The sequence below is a fragment of the Amblyomma maculatum genome, chromosome 1, assembly GCF_055883805.1.
Source record: "Amblyomma maculatum isolate TAMU_Amacu chromosome 1, ASM5588380v1, whole genome shotgun sequence".
NCBI lineage: Eukaryota > Metazoa > Arthropoda > Arachnida > Ixodida > Ixodidae > Amblyomma > Amblyomma maculatum.
In genome coordinates, this window is record NC_139344.1 from 332,711,084 (window position 1) to 332,730,161 (window position 19,078).

Genomic DNA, 19,078 nt, shown 5'->3' on the forward strand with positions numbered 1-19,078 from the left:
TTGCGATGGATTAAGGATGGATCGTGCTGGACGAAGTTGATTTAGGGTGAATGAAAAATGGGCACTTCGTAACCTTTGCTGCCCGCCTCGCCTCTAGCTTTATGCGTTAATCTCTTCCTCGTCTGATCGAAAGGCTGAAATCCGAAAGTGAAAGTGCTCCGCGAGAGGAGCTCGGGCAAGGTTTTCTCTTCGGGCAGTCGAGGAAACAACAAACCGAAATTTGTGCCAGAGACGAATGTTTGCTCGCCGCCGATTGAGAGGCTTGGAATTTATGAAGGCGCAGCGCACGATGAAGGCCTGGCAGCAGCGGCCCCGACAACTTCGCATAAAGGACGAACTTTAACTTTCTGAACTGCCGTCTCAGACGAGCATATAGTGCTAGCAGGGTCGCGCTGGAGTGGCGAGGGCGTAGGGAGTTTCAGTGTGAAGCTGCCGCCGGCTGAGGCCGATGGCTTAACTTCCTAGTTTCGCCAGTGTTTTTTATTCACAAATACCTGCAGTGACAGAAGGCTTTTATATTGCAGGGGGAATGTACATTATGCTTAAAAGAGCGCAAAACTCTCGTAAAATGACAAATAATCGAAAACAAAAATACAAACCCGGAAGCCATTACACTTATCCTCAGACAAGTGATCGGCTAAGGTTTGGCTTGGCGCCAAACTTTACCGCCGTTTTAATTTAGCTGCGCTCGCAAGGTGCGATCTACCTGCCTTGCCTGCGAGCAGGGCAGCTGTTGCGACAGGAGTTGAGTCGCCGCCCAACGCCATCATCTCGGCGCTTGTCGTCATTCACATAACGCGCAAATGTCGACAGGGTGCTCGCATTGAAGCACATAAAGTTTTCACCACCACATTCCCGAGCCCGCTTCTCAAAACGGAGCGCTTATGCCAGAGCCTCTCGCGGTAGGAGGCAGTAAATGCGCAGCCTTGTCATTCCTCTCCGAACCCATGCGTGCGAGCGCAGTGATGCCAACCGTAAGGACTCCTACATCCAGGGATTTTCTTGGTTTGGGGATCTAGCCATCTAGCGCCTTTTGTGGAGATGTAGGTTTTTTTTTGCATTGTGCACTCCTTTGGTTCTGTACACCCTGATGAAAGATGCAGAATGTAATATCGCTACTCTACATGAGCCAAAATTAAGATTTGGAAGATTTCCGATTTCCACGTTCATTGAACTCAGCTAGCGAGCGTCGCGGAATAGCCGTAGCTGTACCAACGTGACCATGATGTCGGTGGTTGAGGCAATAACTGTTGCTGTGAAAGATCGAATGAGAAAAACCTTCGGCAAGGGACGCGTCTTTGTAGGTGCACAGGCAATGGATTAGAGGCTAGCCTTTATATTTCCTTTTTTTTTTTTTCTTGTGTAGTCTACATGCGGTCAAAGTGGTACTGCAATTATTCGCTCATACATAATGCGAGTTCCCTTTCGAATGCAAGCTGCAATCACTTAGCTGCGCATTTTTGTTTTCGTTCCGACAACCCTTGCACGTGAATTGCTAAAGTCTTATAGCGTGCATTTTTCTGGCAACGATGTGAATTGACAACTGATATCCCTTTTTGAATTGAAGACGTATAAAATGACTAAATTTTTTTCTATGGGTGTGAATTCCATATTGCACTGACATTATCGAACTACAGTCAGCAGTATACTGAGCGATCGTGTATACGAGTGAGCAGCGAAAAGCAAGAAATAATTTAGGTGTAATTATCATAAACCATGCTGAGAGCGGTCCGGCGCAGAGAAAAAAGAATAAGCAGGAAACTGGCAGTCACCACTTTATGTTTTATTCAAACGCACCACAGCAACAGACAACACCAGGAACATAACATATTCACACCTGTACAGAAACACATGAACACATAAATTACATGAGCTTAGTGAGTGAGTGTGGATTGGTTGCCGCAGGCTGACTAGAGAAAAGCGGTACGGAATGTAAACATGGTATTTTCGCTGAGCTGCTCTAAGCTTGTTTAGCTGCTCTTCGTTTACCAACCTAGTTAAGCTGCTCTTGAAGATGTGTTATTTCAATGAGTTCGTCGTTAGACCTATATATGAGCGATGGGGTGAGTTCAATAGGCGTTGTAAATACGCGCATGTTAGTGAAGCCCTCAGCTTCAACTCACTGGTGTCAGCTGAAGCAGGAAGAACAGGCAAGTAGTGCTTCATGACGCTGGTGTACTTCAGTAGATTTAGCAGAACGCAGTTTCATAGTAATGTTCATTCTACAAAACGTGTGGATGCCAAAACCACACCATTAGCCGCGTGTTACGAGTGTCCCATGTCGTAGTTGGTAAGCATATGTCACCACATAGTGACATTACACGAGGATTCCGTAATATGTGCTGCAGGGAAGGTGAGAGGCATACAGGGCCAAGGCATTTTTTAAATATTGAATTCGCTCATTAGCAAAGCACGTGGCTGGAGAAAATTATTGGGTCAAGGAGGCAGATTTATTACGATTGCTACCTGATACTGACGGCAGTGCGAGTTCCTTTTAAATTTTTTCCCATCATTTGCATCATTCGCATTCGGCACCCTTGCTTTCTCCTGGGTCACTGTTGTCTGGATACCGGGCGCGGAATTTCCGGCAATACCTGGCATAACAGCTTGTCAGTCACACATTCTCCCTTATCGGCCATTCCGTGGCCATGCCCGCACTCCTCGAGAAAAATCATATCTACTGCGTGAATTTCGGGCACGGAGCTACTGCCTCCGACCAGGTCCTCAACGCGGCGCAGGCTTACTGCCGTGCAATGTATCATAGTACTTAAGAAGTGACTTCCTCTTTCTCTTAACACCTGCTACACACGCTACCGTCTATACTGTTCACCACGGCGTTGTCTGGGATAGCTTTTAGGACACTTCTACCGAGCTTAAAGTTTTGGTTTTCAAAGTGCTGGAGACAGGAGGGCTAAGGTTAATTTTCAGACTCGAGTTTTCAGTTTAACCATCAAGTTGTACGTTGAATTGCTCTTATGGTTTTGCGGCACCACTTATTCTATGCAATCGCAGACAACAAAGCTGTAACGTTCGAAATGCTAGAGCCAAATAAAGATCAAAGCAAGTCTACACCGCAGTTAGTACAATAGAGAAAACGAAGAATAGCGTAGCGTGTCTTGTTAAGGACGCGCAGTTCTGGAAGTTTCCAGGTGTTAAGGAGACTAAAAGAGGCAGCATAAGTAGCATGCACTATGACGGCAGCGGCAATGAACCACCAAGTATGGTTAGTATAGTGTCACAAGGAAACACGATCAAGCGAGAGCGAAGACAATGCTGACACAGATTTGCTTTGGACGGGATGACAGGTGTTGTGGCCTCCACTTTGGGAAAACGTACGGTACCCTCGCATCCTATTATCAGTCCCTAAGAAGAATGTCAACAATAATCCCCTTCATATGAAGGGTAGAATAAAGGATGCACGATTTTTTTTTTTTTTTTTTTTTTTTATCTCGTAGGGGCTTCTCGCGTGGTACTTGGCACCGAGCAGCGCAGCTCGAAGTTTTCCTGACACCAGTGTACTAGGGTTATAGAGTAATACCGCGCACAGAGGGGCACTAAACACAGAATGCCCACGGACGACGACGAGACCACGGCACAGGGACTATATACGACACGGCGGCACAACACGCGAGTATCAGAAGTAAACTATCACAGTGCAAGTTTGGCCGAAAGCAAGAGCCCTTGCAACACAGATGACATGGCGACTGGCAGGTACAACGTGGCGCGGCCACGTCACCCGCTACCGTAGGGACAGTCCTCTTCGTCCCGACCGTCGAAGCAGTCCTTGGTGCCGTCGCACAATTGTCCCTGGGGTATGCAACGTCCGAGGCGGCAGCGGACCCCTTTGCACGTTCCGGGTGGTTTGGGAACCGGTGTGCCCTCTGCAATGGGATTGGTCAACCACAGCTTAGTGGTTCCGTGTAACATGGTCTGCGGTGTGCTCCGCGCAGTTGTCCAGCGAGATGTAGATATACCGAGTGCTTTGAATTATTCGATACATATTTGTCCTTTTCAAAGCGTGCAGGGTACGTACGTCAGCGCAGTCTTTGCAGGTGGCTTGTATGGCAAGGCGGACATTATGTATGCCATAGAGCTTAATGAATAAACGGCTAATTAAATAAAACGTCAAAAACGCGTCTGAAAGCTCGTTGAAGTGGGTTTCATTCATTGCACTAAAAGTGCAATGAATGAAACCCACTTCAATGACGTCCTTATTTAATGACGTAATTTGCTTTTTATGCGCCAAATAGTGTGTTTGTTGATGTAGAAGAAGTTAAGATAATTTCGGGAAATAAAACGTCGCGTAGCGTCATTTAAAAATGTGTCATGTATAAAAGTCTTCTGAACGTAGTTCCAGATGAGTATCTTGAAGATCGATATTTCGAACCACGTTGCTGATTAAGAACATTTGAAATCGGGATCACCTTTGATGTTCGTGACCTTCAATTTCGCAATATTCCATGAAAAAAAAAAAGTTGATTAATTCGTTTCACTTAATTAATTGTGTAATTAATAATTTATGTAATTGCATAATGCTCGCCTAGCCATACAAGCCACCGGATGAAAACACGCTATTTCATAGCATTCTAAAGAAAAAATTACATTAAATATTTGAAATACCTAGCTTGTAGAAACATATATGTAATGTACAACCGGGAGTTATTAATCACTATATAGGTCGTGGGCAGGGCATGCAATGCGAAGGAAAGATAGCCGGTTGCTCCATGACGTTAACTGAGTGGATTCCAAAAGGAGGCGGCAGTGTAGAGTCAGGTCGGTCCAAGATTAACTGTAGCTGATTGGTAGAACAGAGGAATGGGAAGGTGTTCTGCATTTGAAATAGTTGCACGATGATGATGATGATGCTGATGGGCTTGTGTATGTGTGTGCGTGCGTGCAAGAGCGGCATGGTCATCAAAAAAAGGTTCCGAGAGAACCATCAGCCTAATACCGAGTAGCTATAAATTCTTTTTAGAAGTTAACAGCGGTCTCCCAGACTTGCTGCGGGGAGACATTTTTATTATTTTTTTCGCCTATAGACGGACATCAACAAAAATTTCTCGCAGATATGAAAAACCTGGTCTTCAGGAATGCAACGAAACTTTTTTACCGGGAAGCCTAATATTCAGTATACATGCGCCGCACCTGCACTGTCGGAATGCATGGCATAACAATAATCTCGGTGAAGTATGGGCTCGCCCCAAGCGGGAACCACTGATCATTTCTGTCTGGGCACCTCGATATTATACCATTCCCGCTGCTCGTAACGTCTCCAAGGGCCGCACGAATCGGATACAACCGCTTTTGCTGACAATGATCAGCTTGTGCCTGCAACTTGTACCGACTCTGTCCTCTGCGTGCAATGGGCTTCCCTTGCTGTCGCCGGTTAACGATCTTAATTTTGTTCCTAGAAGCGTAAATTAAATCGCGGTGCGCACAATGCCTATACATAACACGTAATACGAGGAGCTGTGGCCGCGGCGAAGTCGTTATTCACTATCATGAGGAATCGGCGGATTACGCACCCATGGTGCTGTGGATCCAGGGCAAGTAGCGCATCACTTTTGTGTAGACGCCGGGCCTGCCGGGGCGTCCGCAGCCGTCGCCGTTGCTGGTCACGCCGACCAGCGACCACCGGCCGTCCACTTTCTGACACATCAGCGGTCCTCCAGAGTCACCCTGGAAGTGGGGAAGAGACAAATTGTGGCCTATTCTACTTGCCTGTTGAAACGCGGTACTTCTTGCTGATCACGAATAATTACCATTTTCAGAGGCTATACCGAACCGTTAAGCCTAATGGGATTTCTTATTATCAGCGATTGCTAGCATCAAATAATAATAATAATAATAATAATAATAATAATAATAATAATAATAATAATAATAATAATAATAATAATAATAATAATAATAATAATAATAATAATAATAATAATAATAATAATAATAATAATAATAATAATAATAATAATAATAATAATAAAACAGCACAGTCAAAGAGCGCCAGGCAAGCCAAGATCAAATCTTTAAGAGGGAGGCTTGGACTAAGTGGCACATTCGACTTTTGCAAGTGCTTCGTCGCCGCTTCAAATTTGCTTCCCTTTAACCCATTCTTGCGCTGAAAGCAGAGACAATAATAGATAGCACAAATTTCATGGACGTACGTCGGGGCCTATCGACGCGGCACCGAAAGTCCTTACTTGAAATTCCATCGTCGCATTAATCGTTCAGAGCACTGCAGTTACTGAAGTTAAGGTAGTTGGGACAATGTTGTCATACCTCGCGCTACAAGGACAGCGAAAAGGAGAAACAGGCAAGCGCTCACTGCACTGTCAAATAACACATGTATTGGAATTAGCAAAGCTTGTGCAGCTGCAGTATAAGTTAATTTTGCAGAGCTCTAGGTAGCGGGCAGGTATTTTTATAGGTACGCTCTCGACGTTAATTTTAACCGCTGTTCGGGGCGCAATACTATAGCAAATTTGCACTCACTAGACAGGCGTCCCTTCCTCCCCTCTCGTAGCCAGCGCAGAACATGTTCTCGGTGATGTTGTACAGGGGCAGGAAGAGGGTCCTCCGGCGGCACTCTTCGGTCGTCAGGACGGGCAGGGGAACCTCCTGGAGGGTGTCGGCTGCGGAGATAAAATCAACAGTGTATTGATACAGTTTCTCTCTTCGTGCCCGTGCCCTTATCCGGAGCCGACTCATAGTCCAATATCATGGTCACTACATAACGAACAGGCGCTGAGTTGGGCTTCGTTATGTTGCTGTACTCTATGTAAACGAAACGACTCTATCTGCGTCTAGGCCGTGTTTTAACGTATGCCGTCTAACCTCGATAGTTCCAGCTGGAAGGGGAGCGAAACACCTGCTCGAATCATGTAGATCCGGATTTAAAACCAGCCCAATGAGGCACTTCTTTATAGGAGCAATGTTGACAGGTCCAAAGCGGCGATTCGAGTAAATCGAAAGTTATAATTAAGTTGACCGAATATTTAGGGGAATCCCCCAAGATGGAGTAGATTTGTAATAAGGGAGTAATTACTCGTTGACATCTACCCAAGCGCAGCCATACGGCTACAAAGAAAGGTTATACAGCTTCCTCAGAAACTTCGTAGTTAAAGAAAAATTCGTCCTGGTCCAGGGGTCGAATCCGGGACCGCCGCCTTTCCGTGGCAGTCGCTCTACCAATTGAGCTAACCAGGACGGGCAGCAGAACAATGGTAGGGCGAGAGAGAATTAATCAGTAACTCGAAGTGGGAATGCTGTTGGTCGAATATTAAGTTAAAATTAAGGGAGCTCGAGGCTGACTAAGGGTCACTGCGTAATGCTGCGTATTAAAACGCGACAATGGACTCGTCAGTCCAAATACCTCAGTGCACGAAAGGAAGTAATAGATATCTGCTTACGAAAGAGGCGTCCCACTTCGAGGAGCTTTCCCCAGCCCACGGCGACGCAGAAGGACGTGTGCCTTGGCCTGACGGTCTCCCCGTCATTCGGAAGGCATATGGGACGGATGTAGTCACTGGTGCCGCGCAGGGGAAACGGGAAGAAAAAGGGAGCACATCAACAAGGGTGTGTGCAAAACCATAACAATATACTAAATATTGCCCCTCGAGAATCCGGCGCATATGGAAGCAAGTAGAATAGAGAAAGACTACAATGATTTCTTGCTCGAAAGTGTACGCAACCAGCATGCCTCACCATGAAAATACACGCTCCTGCACAGCGTTTGCTTCGCTCGGGAAATGAAATATGTGAGGACAATTTTCTTAGCTTCCTGCTGCTTGGAAGTGCTAGGGGCTCATATAGAAGCCTCACAACACCGCGGGCCGAAGGTTGTTATGGCCATAATAAGGCGGCGAAGTTTCGACAGCGACTTCAAATGTGCTGGGGGCAACAAATTTGCAGCAACAAAACTCTCCGTAGTCACTCAGTGCTTAGGGCGCTTTGGCTACTGAGCCGGAGCCCGGAGGCCCCGCGTTCGATTCCGGCCGCTGCAGCCGCATTTCGATGAAAGCGAAACTCAACACGCAGCCATTTACTGCACGATGTCGGCGCACGTGAGCTCAAGCTTTCTTTCTTTTTTAGTAGACTTGGGAAGCGGGCAGTGCATTTAAAAAATATATTTCTTATGTGATAAAGCGGTAACCTGAGTGAATCTTCGTTCATCTTTCCTTTTCTTTCTTTCCCGTTTTTCTGTGCTATTTTTTATTTGAAACCTACCCTATTCGTTCCTAATTTTGATTTCCACATTTACCTTCGGTGTTTTGGTCGTACAGACTTAAACAAACCTAAGATATTGAACCAACTAAAGACGCAAAAACATAAGAAATGCACTGCAGATAATTTGAGAACTGTGTTCCTGACTTTAATAACATTTCAGTAATCGGAAAAAGAAAGAGCAGGCAGGAAAGGGAGCTTGTGGAGGCCTACCACATTAGGATGCAAGGCAGTCAGCGTCCACGCAATACTGTATTGAGTCGATATACTTACTGGTCCTCCTGAGAGCATTTGATACGCATGCTTTATTTGGTTCCTCAATTGTCCGGTCGTTTCTTCAGTAAACCTCAGTTGTTAGTCCAGCGCTGTCCCATGTACTTCTTTTTTTTTTGTGTGTGTGTGTTTCTATGTCTTTCGCTGGTTCAATAAGTTAGATTCGCACCAACTAATCCAATTAGTCACCTTGTTAAAGACTGACACAGCTTCTGAACTTAACTTTACGAAACCCGCGACTGTATTACTGTTGCATTTGGTTTGATTACTTGAATACCGACACCAGAAAATAAAAACGGGCATAGGTTGGCAACCCCTACTGGAAGATATGCAAGTCCTGCTTGCTCCAGAAAGCAGAGGAAAGAGAGCATGAAGTCAAACGAGAGAAGAGATAGAGAGAGACAGGTGAGACGATGTCTGCAGTCTTATTCGCATACCTGAACTCGACGGGCTTGTCAAGTTTGAGCATGGCGATGTCGTTGGCGAAGCCCTTGTCCACGTACTCCGGGTGGATGACCACGTGCGAGATGTGCGCCACCACCTCGAACGGGGAGGGCATCTCGGTGCCGCGACGAAGCATCCCCATGCGCGCCACCCAGTGGGACGTCAGGGTGCTGCCACGCCAAGCGACAAAAAACGTTGCACTGCCAACACGTTTCCAGAACGACCGTTTCCGACTGCTTAAGCGTGCCAACAAAAAGTGATATGGCCTAACCTCCAATAAGAACCTAGCGTTAAAATGAGGCCGAGAAAGGCAGGACTGGCGCTGCTCTTGGCCTAGCCTTTCTCGTGCTCGTTTTTAAGCTGCATTCTTGTTTCAAACATCATGTGTGACCAACTGGCTCCTCAGACTACCTTATTTATGCTCAGGCCCGTCTTCATCGGTACTGCACTACATAAGCCGCACTGGCTAGGCAGCATTGCCATGGCTGATGTAGCAGTGAATGTCCCACTTGGATCTCGCCATTTGTTTTAGTCGTACTGGATCGAACACGTTCTTGATTGAGGTGTATGTACGATATAAGCAGCTCATCGGTAAATGTCCCTTAAAGAAGGCCTTCCTGACAACGGCATTGGCTGATAGTCATATTCACCTGATAGCGTAACATCGGCGGCAGTGGCGGGTTTAGAACCGCTCTTCCCAGGTGAGAACTGTTCCATGTCAGAACCAAGCGAAACCACATATTTTTTTCGGTGCGAACGACCCATAAATACCCGCTATACGTATAGTAACAGCACCGTAACTTTTTGTTCTCTGGTTACCGTGCCTAGCTCTTGACGCTAAACATTGGTAAGAGATAGGTGAATGAGCTAGGGAATTGGTGACGATATGTTTGAGGTGAAGGGTTGCAATGTGTATTTCTTTTTCTTTTATGGGAAATTCAGTTTTGTTTCGCGGTCAGTGCGCGCGGCACGCGTGTTGCCGAAAATGCACCCACTTGTAGAAGCAGTGTCCCGCGGTGACGAGCCACCTGTCGCTGACCAGGGCGGCCCCGCACTGGAACTCGCCCTCCTTGTAGAGTGCCACCTGCCAGGGCCAGGAGCCCGGCGCCGAGCTGTGGCCGCCCACGATCCGCTCGCGCAGGGACGTGCCCAGGGGCCGGATGCCGCACTCTGCACACGAATTACACTCGTTTACCTTTGCTGATTTCCTCAACGAGCTAGAAAACGCAGGCTAAAGACACAATTGCACATCGTTACTGTTGAAAACGCTCTGCTATTCCGCTTAATTGTGATACCGAGCATGCGATCATGTTCAACCAACAGAAAAAAAAAAAATTCCTCTTGTGCTCATAGCAGTGTGTGCGTCGTATTCTTTGTCATGTCTCCCGTTTCCTGTCGCACATTTTTTTTTTTTTTCACTTAATTGTTATCCACGTTTGTCTCGTCCATACATCCACGATGCTACTAAAATTTTGAAGGTTTTTGTGAATAGTTATGTCAACATCCTTAAAGGAAAACGCAAGGTCACGAGTGGATCCTACCATTTCGGTCAGCTGCTAACTCCAACGGCCGTAACATGACCATGCAGCTCATTCGATTCAGTTGCTGTAACTTTCTAATAAAGTGAGTCCGAGAACGCCAGAATACTGATTAGAGATGCTGGAACTGCTTGTAGGTGTATACTGTTTAATTCTTCTACTTAAGTTGAGGACAACTCAGAGGGCTATGGAACGAAAAGTGGTAGGGGTAACATTAAGAGATAGGAAGCGTGCAGAGTGGGTCAGAGAAATAACTCAGATTACCGACATTCTAGTGGAAATTAAGAAGAAGAAATGGGCATGGGCAGGACAGTACGAAGAGAGGATAACCGATGGTCGCTTAGGGTAACAAACTGGATTCCAAGGGAAGGAAAGCGTAGCAGGGGGCGGCAGAAAGTTAGGTGGGCGGATGAGGTTAAGAAATTCGCTGTGGTCAAGTGGAGGCAGCTAGCACAGAACCGGGTTAATTGGAGAAATATGGGAGAGGCCTTCGCCCTGCAGTGGGTATAGTCAGGCTGATGATGATGATGATGACTATTTAATGACATCGCAAAGCACTGATTTCTGAAGCCTTGAAATATTTTGGATAACGTAAACAGTTTTCTTAGGTATGCCACTTTCCACGCCAAAATACTCCTTAACTCTGGACGTGTTAAAAACGAACAAGCGACGTAATCGCTCCGAAATAACGGCTCTCTGGTTTTCCCACTATAAAAGGTCGTAACAGCCTTAATTTCAGTCGATGGTGAAGCCAAATACCGCGGCACGGCGCCGCTGCAGACTTTCTTACCGAGCGTTGAGCATTTGATGTGGAGCACTTCTTTCCGCGGACAGTCGGTCTCTTTGTACATGAGCGCAATGCTGGAACAAAACGACGGACGAGGATAATCAGCTCTCTCTTCCTTGTCTATCGTATACACTCAACATAATAACGCAACAACATCTCCATAGAATATGCAAAAAAACGTCGCTTGTTAAAACAGAGTTGCCAGGAGCTTGAAATTGAATTTACATGAGCCAGTATATTAAATGGTGTGCACCTAAGCGCGAGAAAAAAAAAAAAACACTAAAGCCCATTGAACAGAAACTGAAAGCTCAGCATTCATCAAAGTGCAGGGACCCCAGTGAAAGAGGTGTGAGAACGCCATTGGGAGCGACCGTCATATGACTGTCGGCTTCGATCATCTCGTAATAACCGCGCACCGAACGCCGCGGTTCTGCGATGGGCTTCGAAAATCACGGTCACAAGAGTTGTACAAACTGTAAAGACAGAAATGTTACTTAGCACGCCTAATGGTTTTATTTTAATATGCCGCAAGTGCAACATGGACTATATATGTGATCCCCTGATGATACATATCAAGGCCGACATGCGCTCAAAAAAAAAAAAAAAAAAAAAAAAAAAAAAAAAAAAACATGAGAACGATTTCCAAGCGAAACTTTTATCGAGCTTGGTGTAGCATTTATTCTACATGGTGGTGGTGGTGGTTATTTATTGTATATACAAAAGGTAGGAAAAGATGTTTGCCAGCCCCGGTATATGCTATCTAACATCTGAAGCACCTGAACTGGGGCGGCGGAAATAATGGGATAGCGACGTACTTTGATTTCTCGTCGCCTTCCTGTCTCATCTCGAAGTACCGGCTGCCGACGTCTTGTTTCTTGTCTTTCGACCTCCGGATAGCGAGAACTTTCCTGTAAATGCAAAGGCAGTATACATTGAAACACTACAAGCGCATTAAACTTTGACATCGTGTGATTTATGCGATGAAACAATTTCAGGCGTCAGCGACATGCGTCACGACAATTAAGAAAACGTAAAGCAAGTGCCCAACAGGTGCGGTAACGGACGGTTATACCAAAGTCCTTCAATGCTTACTGGCTCGTATTACCTGACGTAACCTGGCACGAGACTTCAACATTTGAAAAGAAATTAAAAAAAAACAGCACATCTAACGTGTCTGTCGTAAGTATTTAATGCCCGTATGAGTTGACCAGAGTGAGGATGCAGTGACCTGTATGAGAGCGTGTTGCAGGCGGCGTGTCCAATCTCTCCCAGGGACCAGGTGCCGTTGCTCAGGTAGCGCGGGAACTGATCCACGCACAGTTTTCCCCAGACGCCGTTGCGCTTCAGCTGTAGGTACCCATGGCCCGAGGACATGGACGTGGACGTGGACGTGGCCTCCTCCTCCTCGTCCACCAGCCCAACTGCGCGTGCCAGAAGGACCGCGCGGCCCAGAAGGCGATGAAATACTTAGCCGCGGAGCTTCGTTCGTTGGTCACAGCTTGTGAAAGGTTCTATACAAGCATTCCTCGCCCTTCCTCCTCTTGACGATTAAATATCAAAGTATGGTAATATGAATATATTGGGAGACAAATCAATACAACGTCCAAGCAAGCAGGCGTGAATTCACAGACTAATTCAGCCACGAACCTAATAAAACGGCGCATACTCTCACACGTCCATGACTGTGCTATCACCGCTCTCATTCCCAGTGAATATAAAACTACCTCCACCGATTGAACGCTCGTGTGCTTGGCCGCACTCACCGCACTGAACTTCGTCCAGGCCGTAGGGGCAGTCATGGTGGCCGTCGCACACCTTGTGCTGCGCTATGCACTGCTTGGCTCCGGGGCAAACGAACATCTCGGCGCTGCACCAGGCTGAAAAAGCGAGGAAACCCAAGCATAGTTAGTATAGAAGGTGGAAAGGGGCAATGCCCATTACGGTGGCCGAACTGGGTCGGCTTCAGTTTGTTGCACGACAAGAAGACAAAAAGAACAGTGGTGACATTACACGCATGCGGGTGGCGTACGTGTCCTACATATAAGTTTGACTGGTTGACGCGGTACTTACGGCAGAGGATTTCGTCCGTGAAGTCCCAGCAGTCGAGGATGCCGTCGCAAATTTTGTGTTGTAGACGCTCGTGTTTCAGGTAGTCCTTGCAAGCTGAGAAGGTAACAACAAAGCAAAAGGCAGTTTTATATACTTGTACTTAGCTCTCGTCGTGTGTAATCAAAATGTTCTACAGCTTCCCTTCGTTCGACAGCTGTGTCACAGCTATAGTAAAGAGACTTAGGCTATATTCTGTGAAATGCTTGCAGTGGATTTTAACGTCTCGTGGCCTTCAAGAGAAGCCGTATAATGGAAAGCTTCTGTTAATTTGGGTCCCCTATGGTTCTTTTAAATGCACATGCATCGAACCGTACGCGGACGTTTTTAAGTTGCCCCTCCATCTTCATGCGGTGAGTGACAGCTTGCGAGTACAACGCCTGTCACGTGCCTCGTTGGCCTTATCGTTCCGAGGCGCCTAGCATAGTATAGCTGTCATCCGAATTACGGTGCATCAAGGCCAACAGGCGTTCAAAACAATCATAAGCACTGCCTTCGTTAAAGAGGGAGTTGCCTTAATTTCGCACAAATAAAGAGCGCTTAAAACGTTGAAGCTAGCTCGCAGAAATAAATATGTAAGAATGAAGCAGGGCACTCACAGCAGTTGCGCTCGTCCGAGCCGTCCCGGCAGTCCATGCGGCGATCACACAGAGCCGAGTGGGGGATGCATTCGCCACTCTTGCACTTGATCTCCTTCAGGTAGTCGCAGTCTGCGATAAAGGCACAGCCATAGAATTACATATGAGCGTATACAATCAATGCCGTCTAGATAAGAAGGCCTGCTCTCTACCCCGGTGACAGAAGGAGTGTGGTCGGGGAAAATCCTGCCGCATCTAGGGAACAGCGCTATCACACAGTTACCTAGACTGCAAGTTGCTTTCTGCTGTGCTCCGTCGTTTCGCGCCTCGTATTCGGTGCTTTATTACGCCGGAAAGCGTTGCTTTCCGTCGGAACTATGCTTGTTATCATGGACAGCCCAATGTTCAATGCGTCTTCTGGGCCAACCTGTACTTGGATATATTTCTGTTCGCATTTCCTCATAGAAAGTGAGTAACCAAGCAATCAGGTTTTAGGCTTAATTCACGCTGACATGGGTTTTGGACGAATGAGTGGTTATGAAGGCGAAGAAACGAAAATGGATATGTGCTCTGGTGCATTACCCGCTTCTCCAGTGAAGACAAAAGAGCGCCACTTTGCCGGCCGAGTAGTATCCGTGCAGTATATGCACTGGTAGTGAAGAACCAGCCAGCGCCAGCGTCTACCCTTTGGCCTCGGCTACCTGGCGTGGACCATGCAACTCAGTACAATATCAGATCAAGCTTATCAACGAATTACTGAGGTGTAATTTTGTTAGGTACATTCCATTTTAGCGTGCGTTGTATGTTGTGATTGAAGCTTCGAAATCATCTTGGGGTATTCTTCAACTATGTGACGAAATACTACAGCGTCTGTCGTGTTGACCCGTTAGCAGTGCTAGATATTCTTGCCGTGTGTAGCGTGGGGATATGCGAAACCGATGAGTACATTTCCCCTCACCTGTGTGCAAAACTTCAGAATGGATTTTTGTCGTTGATGTTAGTGAAACATGCCTACACTTGCTCGCATTTATTCGTTTCTCACCCGAGTAACGCTGATGTTGAGCACTCATCAGTCTTGTTTATACAAAATAGTACCGGTCTAACTTTTTCTTCTGATTTTCGCCGCGTCTTTCACAGCAGGCGTGTCTTTGAACGCGATATGCATAGTGGAAATAACAAAATTATTTTTGTTGTTAATATATGAATTAATGATTCCCTTGAAACAATGCTGGCAGCTCACATATTGACCAACCCTGTGAAACACTACAGAACAGTGTCAAAAATATAGACAAAATACTCTGTAGTTTTGTCGTAAATGTCATATTTTTCTGTAGTTCTGTAGTACTTTTCTGTTGTAACTACAGAAAATTCTGATGTTACTACAGAAAGTTATTTGTCACAACAGGTTTTCCTGCTAAAAACTGCACAGAAATTCCGACGTGACAACATAAAATTTTCTGTAATTTTTTTCCGACTCGGTTTTCATGCATGCAGTAATTGCAAATCCTTGGGTGTAAGCGTACTTTCTAAAATTATTAAACATTCAGCAGAGCGTCCTATCAAAGTTGTTTGTTGGGCTAGTTGGTATAGCATAAATTTGAAAGCGCTCGGGCAGACAAAGACGAGAGAAGTGGACGAGGCAAACGACGGGAAACCTTCATCTCGCACACTGGTCTCGTCCGTCTGCCCGAGCGCTTTCAGATTTATTTTACTAATCCTATTAGTTATATGCGTTATGCTGTGTTGAAGTATCAGTCATGCTTGAACTTTTCCTCGTTTTAGATTTTGCGTTATGTCCCCGATCGCGTAATTCGTAAGTGTAGATGATTGAACCGATTGCTTCTTCACAACAACACAGAAAATGTAGACATCGAGGTTTGTAGTTGCATGCACAAGCAGGGAAATGACGTTATGCAACCGTATAGTGACACCATTGGCTTGGTATTCTTGGAAGCTAGCACATTGCTTTATTTCGTGATTTATCCATTTCTTACGCATGTATTTGCGTTGGAACGCCATATATATATATCTATGTGGGACCAAGAAAATGATTTTTACTTTAACTCATGCTTATATTGTTGGTGATGTTGCGTGATTGTCAACGTGTGCGTGTGCTTGGTTTCTGGAGTTCGGGCTTTTGTTTTCCTGATTTTTTTTTTTATTGCATGGGATATGCTGGCATGTAAGTTGTGATTCGAATAATCTCTAATTTGGAAACCAGCTCCTTAAATCACCCTTTATTGTTCCTCATTTGTTCGCGTCCCGCTGCGCTGTTTCAACACAAAGCATGCCTTCACTTTGTGGTCGTCAAATCCGCCCTGTAAGAACACGACAAGGGCGAGACATTCTCCGGTGTTGTCCAGCCACTTCATGGCTGGCGATAGCCACGGGCACCCGAGTAAATAAACTAGAGACAGCGCTGTTGCTCCGCAGCTGGTGAAAGAACGAGCATGGTTGCATTCCTTTAGAGCAGTGGCGAGTCATAGGACGAGTCAGAGGACGAGTCAGAGCCATTTAGCATGTGAATATGAAACGAGCTGCTAATGTTAGTTTTAATTTCTGAGACACGCTACCCAACCGCAAGGCCAATCGTTTCAAAGTTCGGCTCACGCTCAAGCCAGCAATGTGGTAACAACAGTGATTGACTCGACGCTACGCGAGATCACCAGCGCATCACTACAAGACTGTACGATAGTCGAGGCTGAGGAAGCGGCCGTTGCTCTAGCGGCAGCGGAGGGCTATCGATCTAAACGGTCTCTAACAATCATTACAGACTCACAAACAGCATGCCGCAACTATCTTCGCGGCGGAATCGGGCACAGAGCGCTCTGCATACTCCATTCTGGGGGCCACATAACACAACGACAACCAAACGAAGAATCAATCAAGCATACGATAGTATGAACGCCGGCACACGCGGGAGTAACAGGGAACCAAGAGGCGGACAGGATAGCTCGAGGGTACACTTATTACCGAGCATCCAACGTAGGCGACCTCGAGGAGAACGAACCTGTACCCCAATATTATTCGGCGATACTAAACCATTACAAGGGCTGCAGAAAGCGGTACCCACCACCACACAACTCCCTTAGCAGAGAGGACTCAGTCACGTGGAGGCAGCTACAAACGGGCTCGTACCCGAACCTACACGTACTCAACAAAATGTATCCCACACAGTACACTGGCAAATGCCCTTGGTGCCAAGAACCACCCACGCTGTACCACACAACATGGGCATGCCAGAGGATAACCGAGTGGGGATCAATGGGAGGGAGTGCTCTCAAGCGATCGACGAGTCGACCAAGAAGGTCCGATTCGGCGAGCACAACTGGCAGCAGCATCCAGGGAGCCCTGGACTAAGGGTAACCGACCTTTGTCTTAGAAGATGGACGAAACCATCTGAAAACCGCAGAAGAGAAGCCAATCTAGAGCTAAATAAAGTTTTTCACTCACTCACACGCACTCAACGACACCAACGAAGACGCCGACCTCATCTGTTACGTCAGCTGTGAGGAGAGGAGGTTATTAGCGAGCTTTGTTTGTCTAAGTGGCATCGGTAGAGTACACAGTATGCGTCCCATTCCGTCGTTGCTGTGGCAGCAGTGACTGCTGCAAACGCGACTGCTGAAAAACCCTGTAATAACAAACAATGTAAAGTCGGGCTAGTAATCAACTGCACTTTCAAAGCGCTATAATATACGCAGGTACAGCTGCAGCGCTCGTATCCCTCGGGCTATTTTTTTTTTTATTGTATAATGCTTCCTTTAGACTTGATCTGATAAGACATGCTCTTGGCGTTATCTGCGACTTTTCCGTTCGATTTCTGACGCTCGATGCCAGCAAAATAACAAAAGCTGTCTGGTTATAGTTTAGCTGGCTCCATGCGTGAACGGTAATAAAAGGAAAAAAAAATGGCCGAGAAAACGGAAGGGAATCCGGGCCAATGAATCCCTGGTCCTATAGAGAGAGTCGGGATTTGGAGACGGGAATATGAGGACTAGCGAAAGTGAATTCAGATTAGATGGGAAGAGAATTAGATACATTCAGTGCTACAACAGCTACAACAACGCTGTTCGACGTAACCCTGTGTGAGCCATGTCAGCCAGTTAGGACACGGCACTAGTGGCAGTGTCCTGAGTTGAGTTGCATAAAGTTTTTCTTATGTATAATGCTCGCATAGTTCTCATTTCAGCCACATATTTTTGTCAGCCCACTTCCGTTCCGATTTTTTTTTCTCTTTTTTTTTTTTTTTTGAAGGAGGGGGGGGGGGGTGCGCCGGATCTACGTGCATCTACTATATCTTGAGCTCGTTATCAACGGGGCATCTCCGTGCTGATGAAACGAATAGATTCGCTCACCTCGCTTCAGCGCCGTCGACGCTGCGAGCGGCGTAGTGGACGTGCGGTCCGCCATGGTGCTGCCAGTCAGACCGTTGGCGTCGCCGTGTTTGGTGATGTCGTTGTCGTGCAACGAATCCTTGGTGAGAGGAGTGTTGGTGACCACGCTGTAAGACACGCGCGTCACCACCTTCAGCGACGGGCTCTCCGTGGTTCCGGACGGCCGGAAGCCAGGCTTGTCGCCGTTTTTGCTGCCTTTGTCGAAGAACTCGGCGCCTGCGGCGTTCAAGGTACGGATTAACGAGACGCGTAACACATGCCACTTTATTTATGAAGCTTATCCACAGGTGTCAACATGTGTAATGATAACATTATCGCCGATCGCCGGATTTAACATTACATCAGTCCTTTTAGACTTTTATAAGTATTTTACAAGACATGGGACAAAAAGTAGGGGGACACTTGAGCTCAGGCATTTAAGGGTCGGCGCCACAGCGTTTCACACATGTGGATGATGTCCTTTCACTTTTTTACTTTATTGTGCTTATTTTTCATCTGCCTTTTTGTTCATTTTTAATTTAAAATCTTATACACAGATACTTCGCATTAGCAAACATTGGTTTTTCATTCTGAGCAGTTTAACACCTTTCAGCCCCCTTTTCCTTTTTTTTCATATTTTAATTCATCAATTAATCAAATAATTACAATGATTTCAATAATTCGTCATCGCCTCTCACGCACGAATCAATCATCAATCACTACAACCTCAAATTACCTTGATGCAATTTTTTT

The 19,078-nt window shown here is 46.3% G+C and overlaps 1 protein-coding gene across 1 annotated transcript in view; it reads right to left on the reverse strand.

The window, feature by feature from the left end:
* Positions 1-3,732: 3,732 nt before the first annotated feature.
* The window catches only part of LOC146207443 (uncharacterized), a 99,019-nt gene continuing 83,673 nt past the window's right edge, over positions 3,733-19,078 (reverse strand). Inside the window, exons 9-21 of the mRNA XM_084576814.1 lie at positions 18,308-18,562; positions 13,971-14,081; positions 13,336-13,428; positions 13,029-13,142; positions 12,494-12,686; positions 12,081-12,173; positions 11,269-11,339; positions 9,936-10,110; positions 8,934-9,110; positions 7,410-7,525; positions 6,493-6,632; positions 5,526-5,679; positions 3,733-3,881 (exon numbers count right to left, since the gene is read on the reverse strand). Of these exons, the coding sequence (XP_084432940.1) occupies positions 3,733-3,881; positions 5,526-5,679; positions 6,493-6,632; positions 7,410-7,525; positions 8,934-9,110; positions 9,936-10,110; positions 11,269-11,339; positions 12,081-12,173; positions 12,494-12,686; positions 13,029-13,142; positions 13,336-13,428; positions 13,971-14,081; positions 18,308-18,562 (1,841 nt within the window). The remainder of the gene's footprint in view (positions 3,882-5,525; positions 5,680-6,492; positions 6,633-7,409; positions 7,526-8,933; positions 9,111-9,935; positions 10,111-11,268; positions 11,340-12,080; positions 12,174-12,493; positions 12,687-13,028; positions 13,143-13,335; positions 13,429-13,970; positions 14,082-18,307; positions 18,563-19,078) is intronic.